This window comes from Fusarium coffeatum, assembly GCF_003316985.1.
Source record: "Fusarium coffeatum strain FIESC_28 chromosome Unknown BRIP53273_contig_39, whole genome shotgun sequence".
Classification (NCBI taxonomy): domain Eukaryota; kingdom Fungi; phylum Ascomycota; class Sordariomycetes; order Hypocreales; family Nectriaceae; genus Fusarium; species Fusarium coffeatum.
In genome coordinates this window covers 228,225-247,583 of record NW_022157836.1, presented here as the reverse complement: position 1 = coordinate 247,583, position 19,359 = coordinate 228,225, and the positions used below count along the sequence as shown (strand labels likewise).

General features: G+C 47.6%; 6 protein-coding genes across 6 annotated transcripts; 4 read left to right on the top strand and 2 right to left on the bottom strand.

The window, feature by feature from the left end:
* Positions 1-1,867: 1,867 nt before the first annotated feature.
* FIESC28_01587 (uncharacterized protein) lies at positions 1,868-2,695 on the top strand (the record flags this gene model as incomplete). Its single annotated transcript, XM_031155737.1, has 1 exon — positions 1,868-2,695. The coding sequence occupies one exon, from the start codon at positions 1,868-1,870 to the stop codon at positions 2,693-2,695; it is 828 nt and encodes a 275-aa protein (XP_031020215.1).
* Positions 2,696-4,978: 2,283 nt separating this feature from the next.
* On the bottom strand, positions 4,979-6,154 carry FIESC28_01586 (uncharacterized protein; the record flags this gene model as incomplete). Its single annotated transcript, XM_031155736.1, has 6 exons — positions 4,979-5,025; positions 5,082-5,171; positions 5,220-5,350; positions 5,400-5,865; positions 5,924-5,960; positions 6,011-6,154. The coding sequence occupies 6 exons, from the start codon at positions 6,152-6,154 to the stop codon at positions 4,979-4,981; spliced, it is 915 nt and encodes a 304-aa protein (XP_031020214.1).
* Positions 6,155-8,537: 2,383 nt separating this feature from the next.
* Positions 8,538-10,497, top strand: FIESC28_01585 (uncharacterized protein; the record flags this gene model as incomplete). The annotated part of the gene is made up of 7 exons (XM_031155735.1): positions 8,538-8,955; positions 9,007-9,189; positions 9,242-9,576; positions 9,620-9,744; positions 9,797-10,092; positions 10,139-10,240; positions 10,289-10,497. The coding sequence occupies 7 exons, from the start codon at positions 8,538-8,540 to the stop codon at positions 10,495-10,497; spliced, it is 1,668 nt and encodes a 555-aa protein (XP_031020213.1).
* Positions 10,498-11,488: 991 nt separating this feature from the next.
* Positions 11,489-13,582, bottom strand: FIESC28_01584 (uncharacterized protein; the record flags this gene model as incomplete). The annotated part of the gene is made up of 9 exons (XM_031155734.1): positions 11,489-11,606; positions 11,657-11,905; positions 11,954-12,084; positions 12,133-12,731; positions 12,779-12,839; positions 12,912-12,973; positions 13,028-13,171; positions 13,222-13,367; positions 13,416-13,582. 9 exons carry the CDS (start codon positions 13,580-13,582, stop codon positions 11,489-11,491), a joined length of 1,677 nt encoding a protein of 558 aa, XP_031020212.1.
* Positions 13,583-14,578: 996 nt separating this feature from the next.
* FIESC28_01583 (uncharacterized protein) lies at positions 14,579-16,102 on the top strand (the record flags this gene model as incomplete). The annotated part of the gene is made up of 1 exon (XM_031155733.1): positions 14,579-16,102. One exon carries the CDS (start codon positions 14,579-14,581, stop codon positions 16,100-16,102), a length of 1,524 nt encoding a protein of 507 aa, XP_031020211.1.
* Positions 16,103-17,704: 1,602 nt separating this feature from the next.
* Positions 17,705-19,232, top strand: FIESC28_01582 (uncharacterized protein; the record flags this gene model as incomplete). The annotated part of the gene is made up of 5 exons (XM_031155732.1): positions 17,705-17,895; positions 17,946-18,055; positions 18,106-18,777; positions 18,826-19,037; positions 19,089-19,232. 5 exons carry the CDS (start codon positions 17,705-17,707, stop codon positions 19,230-19,232), a joined length of 1,329 nt encoding a protein of 442 aa, XP_031020210.1.
* Positions 19,233-19,359: the final 127 nt, after the last annotated feature.

Below are 19,359 nucleotides of genomic sequence, written 5' to 3'. Positions count from 1 at the left end.
TGTCAAGTGACATGTCAGTGTATTCTCTTACCTATCAAGGAGTTGCGGCTCTGCTACATTCGTTCTATAATATTAGGGCACGGCAAGGTAAAAAGGTCTCATGTGAGCATTGGGACCACAGCCCTTGAAAACTGTAATTCATGAAAACCTTATATTTAAGCATCCATTTTATCGATACTAGAAAGGGGTCATCCGGATGGCTAAGCTCCACAGGTCGAAGCAGGGAGAATCATGGACCATGGACCGAAGGACTTTTGCTAGTTTGTCATAACACAATTTTTTGTGCCTATCTATGTTCACAGAGAGGTATTAGGCCCTTTTGAACTGGCCCGTCATGTTGTTACCCAACATAATAAGCAACAAGCCGAGCACTCCCAGCAAAAAATGGAACTAATGAAGGCATCAACGATGGTAGAGGAAATGTTTATTGACGATACAACATGAGGATGTATATAAGCAAGACTATGGTTTGGTCATGCCTGATCCTTTTGTATATGATGGCTGTTGATGAATATGGAAATGGAAATTCATCATGCAAGACGGTTCGAAAGTTCACCAGGGACGAGCTTGCAGTCAAAAATTGGATCCCGCTCGGCCACGCCTCACCTTGGAAGACATAGGATTAATTTTAGTATTTAAACCCCAACCCCTGGGCCGCTTCAATTGAGACGAGTCCAGGCTTTGACCTGCTTGGAGGACCCAACTTTAAAGTGCAGGCTAAAATCAAGATGTTAGGTAATCAGGACTCGGCTGGGAAGGGTTCGAAGTCGAAATATTACAAAAAGATGAGGCGCGACCAAGCGGGGAGACAGAGTTTATAGGTGCGGAGTTTAGAGTTCTTAGGATATTAGGTAGAAGGATCCCGCTCGACCACGCCTTATCTGACAGTATAGAGTATTGATTTGGTATATAACCCCTAGTTGCGAAGGCCTTGGGCAATACTTCGTCGTGATAAACTTCGGTGGGTAGCGGCATTTGTCTCTGTCGACGCCAATTCGGGCAAAGGCATTGCCAAGAATATTATCACTTAGCATCAACCAGTCGTACATGACACTTTTGATAGCTGATATAGAAATATGCAAAGCTCGTATACGCCTGGGCGAGTGATCTGACAACACACCGCGCTGTCCCGTCGAGACAGAACAATGCTGAATTATCCGCCAGCGGAATATAATATGGCATAGCTGAGAATCTCAATTTCGTCCCATCGAGTTGATATACAGTCTATTATGCAAGACTCCTTGTTTGGCATCGGCGCACGAGCTCAGGCGTCTGGATCCCATCTTGGGATAACGAAGCTTCAGGCTTGGATGAAGAGTGAGAAGAGAAGCTGTCTAGATATAAGGTTCTCATCATGAATCCACTTTTCAAGAAACGACCTAGACTTCGGCTAAAGATAAATGCATTGCTTCTCTCTGTTTCCTTTTCCCTCTTACTTCTACCAGCACCAACCACGTCAGAAATTTACTCGAGTCATTACAAAAGCCAGCATACATGACAGCTACAAGATGCATGTCACAGTAGGAAATCGCTCATCTTTCGCATTTGCAAAAGGTTTAAACCAATTGGATCATACATGACCCCTTGGAGCTTCGAAGGTGACCTATATGACAACAACACAATGGGATGGATATCTCAACGACGCGGATAACGAGTTATTCCGGTAACATATTTATTGAAACATCGCATCTTAACAACACTAGCTTCAAAGACTTTTTTCTAGTGAACATTGAATCCGTGATGCCATCCCAGCCTCTGTTGACGTAAACAATGCATGATTAGTCAGTCCAGAGCTACGCCATATTCTGCATGATGAGCCTTTCCCCTCACTCCAAAATGGCATCATTCCATAAACAAACTCATCGACATGTCAGAACGCGACGACGTAAAGCCTATACTCGACCATATAGTCGTTCTCGTCTCATATAAGACGTTACAAGAGCTTCCTAAGCGCTTGGAAAATGACCTTATCGTGATCGACGGTGGCGCTCATGCGGACGGTCGCACTGTCAACAAGCTCATCGAATTTCCTGATGGAGTCTATATTGAGCTTATAGCATTCCAGGATGATCTTGATCCTGAGAAGCGACGGTCGCATCGATGGGGAAACCTAGAGGAGAATACCGTCATCGATTGGGCGTATACTCTTCCGCATGAGAAAAACTTCGATGTCATCCAAGAGCGCGTCAAAAAGGCCAACTCTGAGGTTGTCTACCATAATCCGGTACCTGGAGGTCGTCTCAGGCCAGATGGTGTCGAATTGAAGTGGTCTGTTGCTTCGGCTTATGCCGCTGCTGGTCGTGCTCTGTACCCTGGGAAAGCGCCGTTCTGGTGTCTCGATCGTACATTAAGACGCCTACGAGTACCATACAAAGAGGAAGACGGATCTCAGCCTGAATACACAAAGCACCCATCCGGAGTTATTGGCGTTTCGTCTGTTTCCATCGCTGTTCCTCAGCGAGAGCAAGAGACACTCACAAAAGTCTACAACGGCATCCACGACTTCACAACCAAAGACGGGGCGTGGCCTTTCATTGTTTACTCGGGATCAAAGGCAGGAAAACACCGCGTCGAATTGAAGAAAGGCCAAGACGATGGACGCAAACTTCACTTAACGCTGCTCGGTAAACACGGCAGCCCAAGCAGCATTGAGATCCTCCCTGGCTTGGCATTCAGTGTTGATTCGGGACATTGAAAACTCGGCCTTGTTGGTCCGTTGCTCAATTAATAAAGAGGATAAACCGGACGGACCGACATGCTCGCTTATCACAGCACGTGGAAACTTCCTCGGCGGTTTCCAGATGTGGACCTGAAGTCAAGGTTCTAGATCTCGAAATGGGTCAGCAACGTTTAAACAGCTACGTAAGATATGGAGTCTTGGGCTGAGCTTGATGCAGGGGCAAGGGGCTTTTTGTTCGCTGTCTGGTTGTGCTACGGCTATTGAATTTGGCATCAATAGTGCAAGCCGCGTCATGAATAAAAAGACTAAAGTGATTCTTGACGCGTTCGCTCTTTGTTTCCTTGTTTGTAACACCCATTGTGATTTCCAGGGGTCCAAATCCCAAGGTCCAGTCACTGAAGTCATCATGTGAAAGTGAATGTCACAGCCCCGTTCTTGGCTCCAGTGTAACGTTTCTCGTCCTGGAAATTGAACCCCCAATATGGTGGATTCTGTCTTGAAAAAGGGACTGTGCCACAGTGAACCAACAGAGCTGACAGGGTCGGTTAAAGACGCCGAGAAAAAGCGTGGTCTGATCACATAATTCAGCCCTGGTTGCAGGGGTCAACCAACAACTCAGGGTCCGCTCGCTTCGCTACGAAAGGTTTTACAATTTGGATCGACAACGATTTGACCAGGGACATTTTCATCATCAGGAAGCGAGTTCGTATCTTATACCGCCGGTATAAGAGCAATAACAAAGGACCGTCGGGTTGATGTTGTCGCGATCTGACCACCTCTCAGCCCTGCATAGACCCCGGTAATACGAAGAAACCAATGAGCCTCCACTCAGAACCCACCATGTTCAACCAACAGGTCCAACTAGTCCAAATAGTCCGTTCGAGATTCCTTTTGTGTGTCCACGCGCCTGTGCCTCTGTGATAAAAGACTCCATCTGACTTAGTGTAATTTCCGGCCTCGAAGGGTAATAGAAAAGGGAGCTATAGCCGCTTGTTTCGTCTGACAGCTCGACTCGGCCGATCCTTCTCTTCAAACTTTCCTGTCCGGCCGGAAATTTTGTTCGACACTATACTCAACTCGATCACCATTGCAACATCGCCTCTTACTTCACTTCAAAATGGACTTCAAGATGGACAAGATCGAGGCTCAATCCTTTGATCGACTCGGCTCGCGCAAGAGCATCATGGTCGTCATGTGCCTTCTTGTTCTCCTCGGCATCTCGGTACACCTTTACGCTCTCTTCTTCCTACCGTCTTATCAATCATCGAGTCTGGTTCTTACACAGTAATCCATGATACCAGAGTCGAACTGGACTACAGTCGACTTTCCAGATACTCCAAGCAAGCTTTTTGGCAATGAGGGACGGGGCAGAGAAAGCAATCGAGACGCATGCGAAATAATAGCAGAGGTGGCTATCTCGAGCTGCTTTCATTCATGCCTGTGGATGTCTCGCTGCCTATGAGATGGGCCGCGCTACCAGCAACTGGTGCGGATGATACTACGACCAGATTTTCATGATCTTTATTGCCGTCTGGAACCTTTTCCAACGACATTCGACGTCTCATCCGATATCGATCGGTGCTTCTATCCCCATCGACTGCCGTTACGACATTCATGAATTTATACTCTCTTCCTGCAAGCAGAACATGACAACCTATGAAGATTCTGCCTGCCGAGAAGAGACAGATGCTGAGCAAAAGCAAGCCCAGGTGCATTTATACACAATTCTCAGCATCTTAGCACGACGCGTTCGATCTTCTGCATTCGGCATTAGTCAACCATCACTTACGCCCCTAGGAAGGATGTAGTGGAATATTCTTCATCCTCAAGTGGCCCCAGGACGGCCGGGTTCGGTGCATCATACACCTGACGACTTTCCATTCTCTAGCGTGGAAGGATTTCCCTTTTCCTTTGAACTTCAGTCCAAAGCCTCCGGACGCTGATAGCCGACGATACATGCGTCGGCTTCCTGTTCTGTGACTGGTCGCGGAATGCGATGGATACCCTACTGGGTGTCCCGAACATAAGAGCGAGAGAGGTTTACCATTAGGTTGCAATAGTAATGTCCATAATCAAGAAATGTTGAACAAACAATTTATCCCAGGCTGAGGCTGGTACAACACTGTACCCAGAATGAAGGTCATCACATGTCATCGAAACCATAAAATACATCGATCTTCGTTAAATTCGTTCATTAAATATTACTCAAAAGTCTATGTGGTGTTGCTCTCAGATCTAGAACCCACGCTTCTAATACTTGATATATCCGAGAACCCGTGAAAGACACCTAGCTCTGGGTCATGTAGATTGGATCGACCAGATCTTCGATGCTCCTGCTTTTTCAACTGTGTACTGGTCCGGTGCAGGTACATAGGACTCATAGGGTGTGAATGGACATTACTTAGGCTTATAGGTGCCTGAGCTGACTCTTCTGTTGTTGAAAGGCCGGGGAGAAAGTGGCGAAATATGGGACGAAGCATAGGGAGACAGGCTATCAGTGGGTTAGCATTGTCAACATCCAACATAGCATTGTGCATACCTGAGAAGACTGCCATGTTTATCTCAACGGCAGCCCACATCATATTCTGAGCCATATCTCTGGGGATGTCATCGGTTCGAGGGTTATAGTGTTTCGAATGTACCAGCACAAACACCGACGCAACGCAGACACTTCGCAACCATTAGCCAAAATTCCATCGTATCGGGAGAGCAGACTAACACAGTTCCAGAGGTGAAGAGTCCCACCACAGCAAGCTTTTGCGATAAAGGCAACGTCATCTTCATGACTTCAATAACCGGCAAGATCAAGATGATGCAGTCCATAGTTGTGTGTACGAGAATCGTGGCGAAAAAGAAATTGGCTTCGTTGAATGGGCATCGTGGATTCGTTATGCTCTTATCCCAATATGCCTGAACCGGCACGCATTGGAAGATCACCATGAACGTCCGGATGGTGATCCATATGCTCACGGCGACGAGCAGCCCGACAATGGCATATCGAATCGAGGTATACTGGAAGACGCGCCAGTAAAAGAATAGAATGGCGAGTTTGCAAAAGGCTATCGACGAAGCGTAGAGGAGTTCGCAGATCCAGAGTAATAATCGCGATCGGCTTTGGATGAAGTCGACTTCGGTTGGGTCTGTTACGGTACTGATTGACTGTCCGAGCTTGAAGCTATGGGTCCCTAAGAAACGTAAGCGATTGAGGTAAAAGGTGGGTAATCTCGGTAATGTCGTGCATACAGTAAATGGTGACGGAACAATAACTCGTGATGAAGAACTACAGTCAAACGGTGAGCACGTGCGCAATTGATCACGCAGGGAACATACCAATGCGACAATGGCGAAATAATCATCATACCATAACTTTGTCTTCATCATCCCCCGGGCTTTGAGTCGCAGAATCAGCGCCACAAACGCCGCGATCCAAGTGATGCTGATCGCTGCGTAGATATCGGGCTGAAGCCCGGCCATGACGTTGAGGTTCGCGGCTATAAAGTTGCACGAGAGTCCGCAACGAGCATTTTGATGAGAAACAGAGGCTGTATCGACAGCCTGTTCCAATTCAATCCTTCAATTGATCTGGCAAAGTGAGGGCAGGATAAAAGAGGAGATGCCTCGGTTCTGTTGAAGTCCCGCAGAGGCAAGGCAAGGGCGGGGGCAAAGGCAGAAACAAAAAATGAAGGGAGGGGAATGGTCAGCATTAATGAAAATGGCTCCTGCGCAGTTTTTTACTCAAGTCGAAAGCCAAGGCCCGACCCTACAACCAAGAATTCAGTCTAACGTGGTATCCGTCGTGGAGCGAAAATCCGGGGTTTAGGGCCTAAAATGGATGGAAGACGGGGTTGACATTGAACGAGGTTTAGCTCAAATCGGGTGTGAGACCGATGACATTTTGCATCAACACGAATTCGTTAATAATTAGAGAGGTCTAGATGGTTCGAAGCTATATAAATAACAAACTCACGATGACAAGATGTCTGCGGCTTTTGTCCATTGCATTGTGGCTTGCTGCCTGTCTCTTCAATTGGGTGCCAAGGTTACCGTAGATAAGAGACCCCTCTCAGTAACATCGGAGACCGAGCCGTGATGGTCCGGCCTCCTCATAAATCGCTATCTTCGCCGTGGGTCTCGTGATTTTTCAACCCTTGTCTAGTGCAGAGGCTAAGAGTGTTGCCCGCTTGATAAACTTCAAACTCAATTGATAAACCATTCCCATCGAGGACAAGACTTGCTAATTTTGCAAACTGCACAACACCGAGTGCTTGGGTTGATAGCCGTTGCTAATTACCGGATCTCCCGTTGTGGCACTCGATCAGTCTGTGCGGGAACCTTGTTCTCATTAATCTGAGTACAGATGTCGTCAGCAAGAACTTGATAGGTCGCGTCTCGATCAACAGCTGCAACTCGATCCGCTGGTAAACGAACTTGGCCGATGTTTTTGTGCCGCGTCGGACTGGAATGCATTATCAGAATCTGCGGGGAAATACAGACGCTTTGATTCGGTGGTGAGCGAGCATGCCAAGTCGTGACATACCCTGGAGTCCTTTCTTGCGGGGCGGGCTCTTTTGATTCAAGATATCTGGATGCTTCCAACGATGATACGGCCATATTTACCTGACTGATAGCTCATTTAATATCTGGTAACTCAAGCTGGGTTAAGTCTAATCGTGTACCGCCCATGTGGGAGACGATGCCGGTGCTGGAACGTGGGGATGTCAGGTTGATATCTCGAATCTTCTTCTTTCCGGGCCTTTTATCCTTGCTTGTGGGTACAATATCAAACAAGTAAGCGGGTAAGATAAGTGATCTTGATTAGATCTTGCCCCTGAGCATACAACTGCTCTCCATAGCTGTGATATATCCAAAATGGGTGATAACATGTCAAGCTTGAGCGAGGTGCTGTCAAGACCAGTCTTGGGAAGGGTTGCGAGTTCATTGATTGGTTCTTGCGTCCCCTGCCACGTGACTCCTTGACAAAAACCCGACGATGGAAAACGAGACAGTATTTCGCATGAGACAGTAGCGATATCCTATGCAAAAGTTGTATAGGTAATATCCCAACTCTCAAGAGATGTTATTGGACGATATATACAAGTAACAATAGTTGATATCGAGTTTGTTTAACACATTCGACCAATTGTCGGTTCATCTCTTGGCTTTCTAAACAATGATAGGCCGTGAAATAATGATGACAAAGCGTTTTCGCGACACAAGGAAAGTATCCACTCCATGTTGGCCAATAAAATGGGAAGATTCCGTGACCCTTTCTTGGTGTTGATATTTGGCGATCCACTCTCTATTCAGCGACCAGGGTCACGCATAGGCCCATCTATAACTGAGACCCGATGAACGATAAGTCCACCGACTGCATTACCAAGCCCGAATAATAATGCAAACGGCTACCGTAACCGTGACAAAAGTACATATAAGTGCATTATGCCATCTCTCCTGTTGCGCATGGTGTCTCTTTCTGTCCTGGATCTGCGCTCCCTTGCCGCTTGCATGCATCGGCAAAATGGTCTGATGGTGGCTATACGCTGCGACAGCGGCACAAATCACATGCTTACAGATGTAATTAGTCACCTTGCTGAAGGACGAAGGGTTGTAGAGCCGCATGAAAACGTCAACACCAACCAATCGCTGAGAACATGTCCTGCATGAGCGGACCTCAACCCGCTTCGGGCACGCATACAGGAATATTATTCATGCTGTATGACGACGATTTCTACAAAGGGTGCTCACTGCATTTTACTCGTATTTGTGGCGTTTGAGGGGAATTTACGTATAAGAAGCCAGCCATGGCCCCCAAAATGCAGCATCTCTTTAAAACATGTGAAACCTCTTGTCACCCACTATGAATTCTCTGGGGCTTTCTCTTGACTCTTGGGAGACCTTCGCGGGTCTCTTTGGTCTCGGCGTTCTCAGTCATGTATTTGCTCTACGAAAAGGCGAATGGGACCTTTGGACGATGACTTTCATCTATGCGTGGATCACTTACGAAGCCGTTGTGCCATCCACTCTTATCCAGTTTCGGTCTATGGCCTACCTAGATGCCATATTTGTCGCCAATACACTGCTTTCCTCGTTCATGTTCGGCATGACAATCAGCATCTTGACCTATCGAGCTTTTTTCCACCGTCTCAACAGATTTCCTGGTCCTTTTATCGCTCGACTCACAAACGTATACGGTACATGGTTAGCTGTCAAGGAAGAGCACATGTATTTGGAAGTCCAGGAGTTACATAAAAAATATGGAGATATAGTCAGGATTGGTAGGTTGATTGTATCGTCATGTTCTAGTGCATACCTGACACGATGTGAAGGACCCATGGAACTTTCAATCGCGACACCAAGCGCTTTTCGCATCCTGCATGCAAACAACTCACCGATTGTCAAGGGCCCGTTTTATAGTGTCGCAAACCCATGGGTGAATCTGCTTGCAGATAGAAACAGAAAGCGTCATGCTATTCGACGCAAGACGTGGGATAAGGCCTTCACTGCTAAAGGTATCAATGTCGCCAATCATATAACCAACATCCTAATTCTAACTCGCTATAGCACTGCGCGATTACGAGCCGCGAGTTGTCAAATATACAAAGCAACTAACCCAGCAAATCGCAAAGACCGAGGGTGAACCCATGAACGTCTCAGCCTGGATCAACTTCTATACCTTCGACATAGTTGGTGACCTCGCCTTCGGCACCAGCTTCGACTATCTTGTCAAAGGGAAAAGAGACAAGTTCCTGGAAGATTCACATGGAAGCCAAGCTCTCACGGGAGCCTTCCGACAAGTCACTTGGCTCTTTGCTGTTTTCAAAGAAACTCCCTTTCTCAACAATTCATGGTTGTCTTTTCAATCTTGGTTGAAGGAGAAGGTTGAGATCAGACGAAATGTAAGTATACTATGAGAAGAGGGATTAGTCTAACAGCTTACAGAACAAGCCATCGCAACCGGATGTATTTTCCTTCATTCTGGAGGATTATGATGCTATTGAGAATCCTACGAAGGATGATTACATGAGGCTTTGTGGTGACGCTCATCTCATCGCTGTTGCCGGAAGGTGAATCTAATCTCTGTAACCTTCGACTTGGCGCAATGCTAATTGTCGACAGTGACACGACGTCTGCAGCAACAACCTGTCTGCTCCACCGACTCGCTCTCAACCCTGAGACCTGCAAGAAGCTCCAAGATGAGATCGACGACTACAAGACTAACCATGAGGAGTCGGATCATTTCTCCATGAGTAAACTTAAGTATCTGCAAGCTTGCATCGATGAATCACTTCGACTTACTCCTGTTGTCATGTCTGGACTTCAGCGAATGACGCCGCCTGAAGGGATGCAACTGGGTGATGTGTTCATCCCCGGAGATACCATCTTCCGTGCTCCTTCTTACACCATGTATCGGGGTAAGAATATTCCAGCCCGTATGTAGCCGACTACTAACTGCCGCAGATGAGCGATGCTTCGCGCGCCCCAATGAGTTCATTCCAGAAAGATGGACCACAAAGCCCGAGTTGACCATCGATTCGTCAGTCTACGCCCCTTTCTCCACTGGTAAGCAGCATACACATGCCCGGCAAAAGTGTCATCTAACTAGAACAGGCCGTGGCGCATGTGCTGGAAAGCAACTGGGCCTCATGGAGATGCGTTATGTGCTCACTGAGATTCTTTCTAACTATGATATTTCGCTGGCACCCGGTACCAAGCCAGATACATTCGTTGATGGCTTACGTGATTGCTTCACCCTGGAACTGCCAGACCTGAACATGGTGTTCACACCCAGAGCTCGGGATGGACAGAAGCAAGCATAATGGTTGACGCCTTTAGCAGCCGAGGGTTCATGATATAACTGCCAAAATCCTAACAAGGATCACTCCACCGGACAACTACAGCTATCGGGTTCCTCTCTTCATATTCCTATTTTAACGCGACTCAGACACTTTGCATCGACTGTAAGGAGCCAGTATCATCTTGCGGCGTGTCTGATGTGGTACTGGCATTATTTAAGATTTGGCAGACACATCTTGAGATAGGATGCTCGTATGACGTACTTAAAAGAGACGACACCTTTGTGGTACTGGCGTTAGCAGAAGGAATATGCTAGTGAGAGGGAATGCTTTTGTGTAAACCTTCATTAAGAAAAATCACAAATCAATGCAAAATGAATCTGGAACCTACACAATGCCTCATCGTAGTATTTACTCTGCCCTTGCTGGTTAAATATAGTGACTTACAACCTTCGATCAGGCAAATGTTACACCAAAATCGTATGTCCTTTAAGCATTGAAGTCGTAGTTACTGACCTTGGTCAAACTGAAGCCAAACCCTGTACTTTACAACACAAGACACACCAATATGACCCACCTCATAAGGAAAGCTACTGGAAAATAAAGTATTGCGTAAAGCTAATAGGGAAATATTCTTTTTCTTCCATTTTCATGGCCTCAGTAAACTCAATTTTCACGTAAACCTCGGCAACCTTCACGGTATGACTCGCATAAGGACGGTGATAGACATCCTGGTATGCCGCGATGTCAATATCGTAGTCATGATAGCTCAAACATAAACAACGTTGAAAGCTTTAACTGCCACTAGCGCCCGCTCTGCCTAACGTTTAAACATGTATTGGGTCTTATTTGAACTCTATCTTTATTCATTCATATAGATTAGTCGCGGTACAGAACGTTGATGAGTCAAAGTTTTGCAGCCTGGACCCTTAAATTTAACATCAAATCTTGGGAAGGAATTGTCCAATCTTCGTCAATGAAATTGCGTATCGACCGATGTCGGATGCCAAGAGGTCTACTTGCAGATAGCTGCCCCCTTCATCCAATGCGTAACATCATACTCAGGGTATGGATAGCCGGTGTCCTCAAGGAGTTGCCTTAATGTAGCGATATTGCCATGCGAAGGAAACACACTGTAACATCATTAGCATAGTCCTGGAACAGGGAAAGTAATGTCACGTACACTGTGTGTTTGGGTAGACCATCCACGACGATCTGATCCAGCCACTGTCTCATTTGTCCCATGCTTGAACGCTCAATGTTAATACCGGCCTCCCAGGCATCAGCTTCAAAGGCTACCACTGGTGAGCCAGGGGCAGCACATCGCTGGGTGATAACGACGTAGGTCCAGTCAGCTGCATGTGCTGCCTGGTTTTCCCAGTTGAACCAGGCCGAGATGTTGCCGTTACGGTGGACATAAGGATGTGTTTGACTTCGTGACTGTTAGATTATACCTTTAGGCAGCGTCGACGTGACTCACTTGAAGGTAATAAACCTGGCATTGGGAATGTTTGACCAGTAGTCAACTGCAACTTCTGGAATAATTGATGTTGCGCCCGCTTTGACGAAATCAGGCACACCACCAGAGTGGTCACGATGATGATGCGATGGCTACCTAAGTTAGCTTTTATCGTGACGCAGTTGATATGTTTGACGCACCGCGACGAATTTGATAGGCTTTTTCAGGTTGTCTGCCACCCACTTAATAATTGTTTCGCTCCACCCAGGAGGCGCATCACAAAGTATAACTTCGATCTCGAACTCAATCACAACCATTTTGAAACCAAGTGCGTCATTATTGTTCAGGACCAGCCAATGAACTTGAGAAAGACCCTGAGTTGGGTTATGGGCTTCCTTGATCTCCCGAGCTCCTGCGGGAACGCCTGATCCCAGCATGCTGGAGCTGTAATCCGTAACGAGACCATTGGGGACGACAGAAGATGCAGCCGGCGCACTCTTGAGACCCAAGCTCTCATTCTCAGGTATTCCATCGAAGAAGTCGGTGGGGAAGTCTGGGTCGATGTTGACTTGATCAATCACAAAGTCTTCCAGGACTGCGCTGATAGGCTGGTTCTGGGCACTGTAGACGGTCTGAATGGCGTGGGGAAATTTGATCCCATGAACCTCCTTATAGAACGAAAGATATAGGTCCTTGTACGCGATCCCATAGATGGGATGGCTTTCGATTCGGCGAATGATGTATGGCAGTTTCGTCTGCCGGTCGAGGATTACCGTGATACCCTGTTGAACGTCGTGGACTTCGAATTGTAAGCGGCGTCCTGGGGTAGCATCGAGGAACACCTACTGCCTTGGAAAACAACACCATTGATCTCGACGTCGGTTAGGGAAACGGTCGCGGTCCTCATCTAGCCAGCTGTTAGCTCCAATTGGACGCAACATCATTACCAGCACTGCAGAATTGCTGTCTTACGACTCACCCGATACAAAAGGTGCGGAGACAGCATCTTGGCTTCGGTCACCAGATTATGTGCCAGCGCAGCTGCGTATATCAGTACTTATCGGATCGTCGGCGAGTCGGGAAGGGAGAGCGTACAGTCGGTGTAGCCAGAGGTGACATTGTTGGCAAGGTGAATCAGGTTGTTTCCCTTGACGTAACAAGCGAAGCCATCGTCGCCATCACGAACGACCAACGAAAAGTCGAGCGGCTTGAGCTGAGATGAGCCCCATTGCCAGTTGCCTGATCCAAAGGTCAGTCTCCATCACCTTCGAGCTGATGCATGAACCTACTAGAAGGAGTAGCGTGGCGATCAATCCTCTGTTGCAAATGATCCCCGTCGAGCTTGTACGAAACATTCTGTGATCCAGAGGACATGACTGGGGTATCAGCCCTCATGGGCTGGTAGCTTTGCATGAGTGAACGTGATCGATAGATTCTGGAACATTCAGTATGGGCTTAAGTTTGACTCTATGCTGGGTCCAACCTTTTCGCCTGGAAAGTGACTCCTTTGAGCTGGCTGAGAGGGCCAACCCCTCCAAGGGCGGCGAGAGTGGTGTTCACAACTTCTTGGTGATTTGGAAGCACCTGAGCGCCGACCAATGCTGGACACGCGAGGCCCAGAAGGGCCGAGAGATACGACGATGCCAGCATTTCGAGGTCTTGCAGTGAGTATGCAGTCCGTCTTCGAGGAGATGGTAGGGACGGGCATGGGCGACACTTGGCCAGAGGAAAAAAGCTCAGTTGGCAGGAAAGGTTTGGTCATGTGAGTTTTTGAACTGGCCATCAGACAGGAAGTCGAATTCTGATTGACCAATCTTCTATATTTAAGAGGATCTAAGGGCCACAGACCCCGTAAAGTGCATAGAAAGAGAATTCCATTCCAACTTACCTTCCCCGACCTCGCCTTTCTGTGACTAATAATTTCTCGTCCGCTCTTGTCTCGCTATATTATCCAGTTTTTCATCACCGGCCTATCGAAACTTTAACACTGATCTTGCCCAAGCCCCAAAACATTATTCATGCTCGTTATTTTTGTTATTCTATTCCTTCCAAAATGGCCTTTCAACACTCACTAGGCAGCTAGTTCACAATTACGACAGTGGCCGTGTCCGTGTCCGAAACAAACGAAGGAATGGAAAATAGAACGGTAGCGGCTGACGCACCCAGGTTAGCCAATGATGCTGGCTCGATCGAACCTGAAGCGTTTCAATACCGCCTCTTCTCGGAGCGCGGTGACATCGTGTATTCAAGACTGCCGAACCTATTCCACCTACCAAAGTCAACGGGTTGTCGGCCCCGAGGATCCACCTTTTCCGAGTACGTACGGACCTGCCCATCAAGTTCAAGGGACATTGCTACCTACATGAGCAAACTTTCGTGACTACGCATACTGATAGTAATTTTCTTACGATCAACTGAGATGCTAAAAGTCCCCTGCTAGGTTTTCCTTTATCCTCTGGTTAAAAAAAAAAGATTTATATCCAAGTACAAAATGAGTTACTCCCCTCCTCCGTTTCCCCCTCTTCACCATGTTCTTCTTTTTTTGCATTTGGTACTACCTCACGAAGGAAGGCTTTCCCCTTTCTAAGTCTACTCCAATACCTCTCTATATGGGCAGTAGCCATTGACAAGAACAAAGACTTCATAATGCCAAAGCCGGAAGTAGTGCCCGGCAGGCAGAGACAGGAGAGTGTCCCGCATTGTCCCAAACGTCGATTCTCCCAAACGGCCTCTCCGCCATGGGATCCTGGTCCTTCACCGCCGATGTCCCCCAAACGTCCACGGACCACGACCTACACTCCAGAATCGCCGACCGACAGTATACAAGGAGAGCAGAGTATGTCGTCCCAGGGTGGCCCTGTTCCACCCGACCCAGCGCGCCAGCCTACGAAACAAGGCAAGTTCCATACCGATATATACCTCATGATCGTCGACCAAGTCATTGAGTCTGGAAAGCAGCGCGATGGATCGCAGTCTGAATGGAAGGAGACATTAATGTCCCTGGCCTGCACTTCTCGATTGTTGCAGGGTATTGCTGAGGACCACATCTACAGACATCCCAGTTTCCGCCAATGGAATCCAACTATGTTCGGTAACAACCTGGATCACGTCGTTAATAGGTTCCTTTTCGCACTCTGGGCCAGGCCTTCTCGCCGCGTCTCAGTCCGCAACCTGGAACTCGCGTATTTTGCAACCTGTTCTAATATAGAACAATTGATCGACACAGTCCAAGTATGTCCGAATCTCAGCCACTTGACACTTGAATGGGCGCCCCGTACGCTTCCCACAAGTCTGGATGAACAGGCAAGAGGTGTAGCGCGGTTACTCAACTCATGCTCAAAGAAGGTGCATCATTTCACTTTCGTCAAATACGATGATGAGAGGCCGGGTCAGGTAAACGAGGTCAGCGGTGGCTGTTCGGAGTTTTACGAACGGTTGACTAGCTTCATGGCAGCTGCACCAGTCAGCGACCTGATGGCCACCCTTTTAAATCACCGTCTCCCCGATTTGAAGTACTTCCGCTGGGAACCACCTCTTGATCGACAGCTGTATCGTTTGATAAACGGCAAGCTTCTCCCCGAGGCTAGCAAGACGTGCCCTGCTCTACGAACGTTGGATTGGGGTATCAGGCTGCTGAACTTGCCCTCCCTACTGAAGGCCTGCGAAGTGTGGGGGCCGACCCTTCGTTCTCTTAGAGTGCACATCAATGACCCCATCCCCAACCCCATCAGTCAAATCCTGCCTTTGCTTCCCCGTCTAGAAGAGCTTTCTGTACGCACACTGCATCGAATCACGCAGTCGGATATTCAGGCTATCGTACACTACGCTCGCTCAACTCCACTGCATCTTCAGAACATTTCCCTGACGAGCCAGACTGACCCGATGCGCCCACCAACCCTGCCGCGCATAGACGATGATCTTGCGAACCTGATTGACGCTGTACACCCAACCCTGGTGTCCCTGCATCTGGAATACGATCGCCCGGTGAAAGCAAAGTTTATCAAGCACCTTGTAAAGGCCAAAAGGTTGCACCACTTCTACGTGGAGATCGAGGGCCGTCCCAAGGACAGGCATCTGCAACTGGTTTCAAGAGAGTGTCCCAGGCTGAAAGGGATATATTTTCCTTCTCTTTCTTCTGCTCGATCTTTTGTTCCTGCAACCCTCTACTGAGAGTCGATGATCCCCTTTCATTCTTCAATCTTCACTGTTGGACCCTGGAGACTACTCCCCCGATGGCGCCCGCAGGACGCTGCCGAGTTGCCTCAAACGGGAACCAACCAACTTTCTCGCTCTAAGGGTTTCATAGACTAGACCCTGCCCTACCGTCGGAGTATTCTAAGATGACATGAATGTTCTTGGTGGTTTGGTCAGTGGAGGAGGGGACATTTTGCACCTTTCTACGCATATACTTCTTAGCTCCCCCCCGACCAGCCACGTCCATAGTTTAAAGAAAAAAAAGAATAAAAACAGAGAACTCCGCTTCTCAACGACACCGGTATTGATATTCATTTTCGCAGTCGTGAGTTGCCAATACAAACTCACGAAAGCCTAACTAAAGGTAAGGTACGTACATTGCCCCATTATAAGTCTTTCTATCTTCTGTATAGGTTTTCGCTAACTGAGTTACACCATCCGAGCGACATTACTCTGATGCGTAGAAAAGGCCTCATTTTGACTTCTATCTGACTCCTGACAAAAACTTTGTAGAAGATATTCATGTTTTGTGTGTTGCCTTCCGGTGAGTCTCTTCCTCTTGTATCAAGTCCATGGCAATTAGACCGCATCGTACCTCTACGCCTGAACCTTGGTTTCCATTGATGGAACTACACCTTGTAACCCCAGGATACCCGTATGAAACTGCCTTTTGGGGTAGTACCCTGATTCGAAGTTCTCAACAAGCACAATGTTTTATTAAGTACGCATTGCGGGCATCTTTATCACCAGATGTGTCATAAGCAAACCCCGAGTAGCAACAAGCACAATATCCCCCCCTCACTTCCAGTCTGCTTGGGACCCGATGGTGACTCCTCACAATAATTTTAGATGAGACTTTTGTGCTGATCTTGACATTACCCATTGGCTTGAATCAGCAGAGAAGGCCAATTAAATATGGCGCTTCTCATTCAAAACTGCTGATAACAGTCGGGGTTTGTGTCTTTATGTCGCAGTAAACCCATGCTATATCCGTCCAATACCGACAAGCTATACTAGATAAGGCAACTCGATTGCCCCTCTCACCGATTGATTGAAGCGACTTCGCAGTCGTATTTATCATCCAAGACTTTTTTTCCTCGCCTCATTCGCTGTGCCGTTAACTTAGTACTGCATTTTTCTCCCACCATGGCAGGCAACGAAACAACGCCCCTTCTTCCCAATAAGGGTGAAGGGAAGAAGAATAGCTGGCTCCGAAAAGCTTTCCATGTTGAACATCGAATTTTACTTGCGGGATTTCTTATCACGTTGGCTTTCAGTTTTACACAAGTTCCGTGAGTATTCCCGAGATAAGCTAATAAAGTGAAGTGTTGGACTGACTCTTTGAAGATTATTCTATGTTTTCCATTTGATGACATGTGATACCTTCTATGATTCGCATCCGCCGTATGATGGTCCGGGCGACCGGTGTAGTCGGGATGAGATAGCGGCTGGGACCGCTACTCAATTCAGTATACTGGGAATGAGTACAACGTTTTGCGGTGAGTCAACCATTTGGGTCAACCTATATACCGGTTAATTCTTGTCGCAAGCTCAATACTGATGAATTTATCAGGAACCATGAATCTCTTCCTTGCAGGATGGACGGCTAAAAAGTTCGGTCCCCGTGCTGCTCTGCTGGTGCAGATCTTTATCCCGGCCATCCGAGTGGTGACACAAATTCTTGGTGTTCTGGCAGGCAAACGAGAGGGAATGTTGATCATACAAGCCACTCAATTGATCACCATTCTCGGGGGCCCAGCTGGTTACATGTGAGGCACCTAATTGACCTATAGTTGTTCAATCACTTATCAGTTGCTAGTCTCGTGATCAATATTATCGCAGGCGAAGTCGTCGAGCCGATAAGACGAACAGCTGTTTTTGGAAGGCTTCAAGGCGCTATTATGCTGGGACAAGGCATTGGATATCTCAGTACGTCAACCGCTCCTCATCAGGCTTGAAGAGTGAACTAATTGTATCAGCTGGTGGTATGCTCGGTGATATTGACATAAAAGCACCCTTCGAGACATCCTTCTGTTGCTTCATCCTCTCAGGTATCTACGCATGGAGCGCACTGCCCTACATTTCACCAGAGTCCATGGCCGATGGTACAAAGGGCCCGACAGGCTTCCTCACTCCTCTAAAGATTCTAACACCTCAGAAACTTCGCCTCACGGATGGGAGAACGAAGAAGCACCTCGGTGTGGTCTTTCTCTGCGCTGGTATCTTTCTCGGTGTCCTAGCAACAGACTATGCTCCTCTTCTTATCCAGATGTACGCGACCGCTGCCTTCAGCTTTACTCAGGGAGACAACGGCTGGCTCATGTCCGAGTTTGCTATCATGAGAAGTTTCTTCTTGATCTTCCTGTTCCCTCGTATCATTGCATGGGGACGTGGCTGGTATGTCAAATCCGATAGGAGCACAGAGGAAGAAGTCGATGAGACGGCCACACAGCATATTCCGACAACAGCGGGAGAGTTTGATGCGACTGTCGGTGAACAAGCGGATCATGAGCCTTACCGTGCTGTGAGCTCGAACAAGGAAGATGAAGGAACTCGGTTCGACCTTGTCTTCCTGCGATATAGCTTAGTGGTGGATGGCATTCTCACTACAGTCTCGGCGTTTGCAACGCAACGATGGCACATTTATCTTGGTAAGTAGCAGTCTCATCATGAAACCAGAGCTCCTACTAATTAAGCAGCCGCCTTCCTTCTTCCATTCGGCTCAGGAACCGCCCCTGCTGCCAAGGGAGTCGTCACACAAATGTGTCCGGATTCGCAACGTGCCGATGCTCTCAATGCTGTCACTCTAGTAGAGAACATAGCACGGCTTGCTACACAGGGTTTGTTTGGCTTCATCTTCGCGAGCCTGGCACAGGTTGGCAAAGCCTATGCTACCTTTTTCTGCAATGCGGTAAGTACACTCTGATCTTGCGCTGGTCTTTGGCTGCTAACTCATAAGCAGGCTATTGCAATGATCGGTATGGCAGTTCTGCTGTTTTCTAACTTCCCACCTCTTGGGAGCACATTGATTGAGAAGGATGACGAAGAGGGGGAAGAACAGGCTGACGCTCCGGAGGACGAGCCGTTGCTTAATGATAGAGACTGATGGCATTGCATATTTGATATAAATTGCATGGGCTGGCGTACAAAATGTTGGTTAGAGACTGGAAAGCGCTTGATATCAGTGATCGCTGATGTAACTAGCATTGACAAGCAATTTGCTACGATAGATT